Here is a 4,133-nt window from a genome sequence, read left to right on the forward strand (position 1 = left end):
AGGAGTGTGACAGGCGCTGGTGCCTTCTCTCCACAGCTGAAGAAGCTGGATCAGGCTGTGTCTGCTGCTCACACCTTCTTCGTCGCTAATCCCCAGCACCTCCAGATGCGAGAGGACATAGAGAAGTACCGGCGTATGTCAGCGGTGAAGTCGGACAACTTCCGAGACCTGGAGGCCACACCGCACTGGGTGAGGGTTCACTGCAGAGCCAAGTGTCAGCAGCTCTTTACCCATCCTAGGGACCAGTCTGGGAACTTGAGCTGCTCCACACAAGGGCTATGGCCTGAGACAGGGCCCTGTGCCTAGAATCACACAATGGTTTAAGCTAGAAGCAACCTTTATAGATCACCTAGTCCAACGCCTTGCCATGGACCAGGACACCTTCCACTAGACCGGGTTGCTCAAAGCCCTATTCAGCCTGACCTTGAACACTTCCAGTGATGGGCCATCACCTGCTTCTCTGGGCAACCTGCTCCAGTGTCTCGCTGTCCTCATCATAACAAATGCCTGCCTTATCTCCAATCTCATTCTACCCTCTTTCAGTTAAAACTATTGTCCTTTGTCCCGTTGCTCCAAGCCTTGGTCAAAAGTCTTGCTCAGTCTTTCTTATAAGACCCCTTTATATCTAAAAAGCTGAAAGAAGGTTGCTCTGAAACCTTCTCTTCAGGGTGAAGACAAACCACTGCAAGTGTGACACAGAGACTTTCTGGTGACAGTTACGGCAGGCTGCAAGGCCTTGGAGAAGTATACTTGAGGGCTCAAGTCCGGAAGATGTGCTGTCACTGTGTGATGGGCTGTGCATGATCAGGCAGGCCCCTAGATGTCAGCACTACCCTGTGAGCAACTTGACCTCTCAGGGCGACCTTTGGTGTCACCCACACTGATAAGGGACCTGGGTCTCTTCTTTGCAGGAAGCATATGAGACTGGGGTGCGACACTACAATGCAGATGAATACCTGCAGGCTGTGGCCAAGCTGGAGGAGTCACTCACAGAGGCGCTGTCAGCACTGGAAGAGTGTCGTGACCTGTGTGAAGGGCCTTGGGAGGATGAGGACGAGGAGGAGATGCAGCCTGGCCTGTACGAAGCCACTGCAGGTAGTGTTAGAGGCGGTGTCGTGACCTGTGTGAAGGGCCTTGGGAGGATGAGGACGAGGAGGAGATGCAGCCTGGCCTGTACGAAGCCACTGCAGGTAGTGTTAGAGGCGGAGCAGGCTGGGTAGGAAGGCCCTGCTCCTCACACTGGACATGTCCCGTTTCCCAGTACTCCTGTCTGGAAGAAGTGTGAGCTGCTGTCCTTCTTGCTCCTTTCTCTTGCAGCCCATTATATTCAGGTTTTGAAGTGCAAACAGCAATGTGTCCTTGAAATTGCCACAAAGCCAGGACGGGTTTCTGCCACAGAAGATTTCATACCCTCTCATCTTGATTTACTGCAGTTTGCCTACGACCAAGGTGAGCAGAGCCACAACCCAGGGGGTTATGCTGTGGCACCCCAGCTTGCCCTTTGCCTCTCGACCTGGACGGCAGCGTGTCATGGGGAGAGGTGGCACACTGGCCCGAGCTCTACCTCTCTCTTCCTCCTTCTGCCCCCTCCGACTCTCCCCAGAACCTCTCGTCTCTTGCTGAAGCCTGTCGCCGCCTTGGGAGAAGTTCGTTGTAGCTCGCTTCAGTCTCCTTGTGCAGCTTGTGTGATGTGTGGCTGTTCCCACTCCTTTCGTCCAACACTCTCCATTTCAAGCCCTTGCTCCACCTATCTGCTGGGTATTTTGTACCCTTCTTTTCAGTACATGCCTCCAGACTAGTCCATCGCTTCCTATCTAGAGCATGCCATGTGCGTCTCATCTCAACAGTGGTATTCCTTCTGAGTCAACCCTGCCTGACCTCTCTTAACTGATGGCACCTCATGATATTGGTCATCCTGTCACCCTGTCACTTTCACACATCCCTCAGCTCCTCTTCGATGCCTCCTTCCCACACTGACTCAGCTGTCTCTCAACTCCTCTGTCAGACCACTGGTGAAATTGAATCTCAAAGCAGCCTCCAGACCCAGACACCTCGTCACGTCTATTAGGTGAGGGATGTGGGACCATCTCTCTTCTAAATATATATTTATTTTTTCTCTGTCTCCTCCGAACAAGCTCCCAACAAGTACTGAAAGTGGGCCCTTTCTTTACCAGGCTTGTTTGCCGTATTCTCTGCCCATCGTTGGGTAGAGAAGGGGTAGGCAGGGACTGATGTGTACTCAGGGTGAGGCTCCCTACTGCTGGCCTATACGTATTTGCTGCTAACATCCAGTCTTTCAGAGACATACCGGTTTTGTTCTGTTCTATCCCTGTCGAAGTCGGGAACCAGACACTGGCTGCTGAATGTGCTGCTTCCTACTTGCTCTTCTACCCAACGGATGAGCCAATGTTGGAGAAAATGAAAGAGTATCGCACAGAAGTGGGAGAGGACACAGCTGTCACAGCCAGAGAGGTAGTTACAACCCCAGGTCTGTATTTTTTGGCCCTCCCTGTCCCATACACAGGATCACAGTCCAGGAGACAAACAGGGAAACGTGTTTCACTGCAGATGTGTGCCAAGCCCAGGACTTGAACTAACTCGAGTCTGTGCCAGGCAGGGTCCCTTCAGGACAGAACCGGGCTTTCCTAGTGCACAGCAGTGTGTTGGGGCAGGTTTCTGCCCTGGACAGGGATGAGGTTTCCTTTTGTGGGGTGACTGTTTGACAGCCTCTTTGCTTCCTTAGAGTATTCAACATTATGTGCAGAGATCTTTGATGGAGAAGAAGTTGATTTATTATGCAGTGGAGCATCTAGGAGGAACTTTTAATGACCCTGTAAGTAACAGTATCATCTTAATCTTCCTGCCACATTTCACCAGGACAGTTGACAGAATTAATTTCTGTGGCACATGATCCAGAAAGGATCAGATGCTGATGAGAAGGACCCCCAAGTCCTAATGAGGTGGGTCTTTAAGGTCTTTCTGCTGCTCCAGGACCAAAGTTAGTTTGAAATTGCTGCTGTAACCATATGCATTAGCCCAATCTGGCTAATCATCAGAAGCAGACCAGAACCACTGGTCTGATATTCCCTAGAGAAGCAGGACAAGGAGCTGGCTGTTTGACATGATCCAGTGTGGGGGAAGTTTATTGCGTGCTAAACCATCTGCATGTCCTTCAGGATCTTTGGACTCCAGATGAGCTGATTCCTGGAAACCTAAAGGAGAAACACAGGTAAGGTTGGCCAAGTTGACTAGGACTGAAATAGAAATGTTGGAAGTAGGGGGTGGGGTTGGACTGGCAGGGGGGGGACAAGGAGCAGTAGTATCTACTGAGGAGTGGGCAAAACGGGAACAGGAAGGGTGTGAAATGCTACTGCAGAGGAGGATTAAGCAGAGCTCTGTGTACTGACAGCCCTGGTCTCTGTTTTTTCCCCTGCTCCGGAGGGAGGATCAGGAGAAGCAAAAGCAGGAAACTGTGAATGTGGATGAGAGGGAGAAGAGGGGTGAGTAAAAGAGCTTGAAGAAGGACTTGGATGCGGTCAACCAGGCTTAGTCAGGCTAAGTGCTCTCTTTTCTTCCATCCTCAGACACTGGAATGCTAGCGTAGACGCGGACTGACTTGAATGGCTCAGCACGTCTCGCTGTTTCTTCTCTCCCTCTTTGATGCATGTGTAATCTTGCAAAATCTCACTGCGTACGTATCCGGGATGGGAACTCAAAGAGCACTGCGGCTGGAGAAGCTGAGGACAGTGGTGCCTGAATATGTGACAAGCTTGTGGGCATGCAGTTCCCTGTTCAGTGTGGCAGGAGTGTCATCTACACCAAACCTGGTTCAACTCCACCAGCCCAACTCCAAACAACATTTTTCTGAAGGGGGCACGGAGTTGGGGGGAAATGGAAACTTGAAACAGACTGCTTGGCTCGGGCAAGTCTTTCCCTGAAAAACACAAGTCCAAATGTTTTGTGGCTGAATGCTATAGCACGTAGTGCAGAATCCTGTGTTCTTGCTGGTCCTCTGTTCCTCTGTGTGAACACACAGCCTCTTGCAGGGCTCTGGTTTGGAGTCCGCTTGCAGGGGCCCCAAGTGGTTCTCTGCTGTGACACACAGGAGAGCAGGTCATTCTGAGGACCTGAGT

The 4,133-nt window shown here is 51.3% G+C and overlaps 1 protein-coding gene across 1 annotated transcript in view; it reads left to right on the forward strand.

Moving 5' to 3' along the window:
* Nucleotides 1–30: 30 nt before the first annotated feature.
* LEPREL2 (leprecan-like 2) overlaps nucleotides 31–4,133 on the forward strand; it is a gene marked incomplete at its 5' end in the record, with an annotated part of 9,973 nt that continues 5,870 nt past the window's right edge. Inside the window, 3 exons of the mRNA XM_010141497.1 lie at nucleotides 31–189; nucleotides 912–1,095; nucleotides 1,318–1,449. Coding sequence (XP_010139799.1) covers nucleotides 31–189; nucleotides 912–1,095; nucleotides 1,318–1,449 — 475 coding nt within the window. The remainder of the gene's footprint in view (nucleotides 190–911; nucleotides 1,096–1,317; nucleotides 1,450–4,133) is intronic.

Source organism: Buceros rhinoceros, unplaced genomic scaffold, assembly GCF_000710305.1.
Source record: "Buceros rhinoceros silvestris isolate BGI_N320 unplaced genomic scaffold, ASM71030v1 scaffold14498, whole genome shotgun sequence".
NCBI classification, from domain to species: domain Eukaryota; kingdom Metazoa; phylum Chordata; class Aves; order Bucerotiformes; family Bucerotidae; genus Buceros; species Buceros rhinoceros.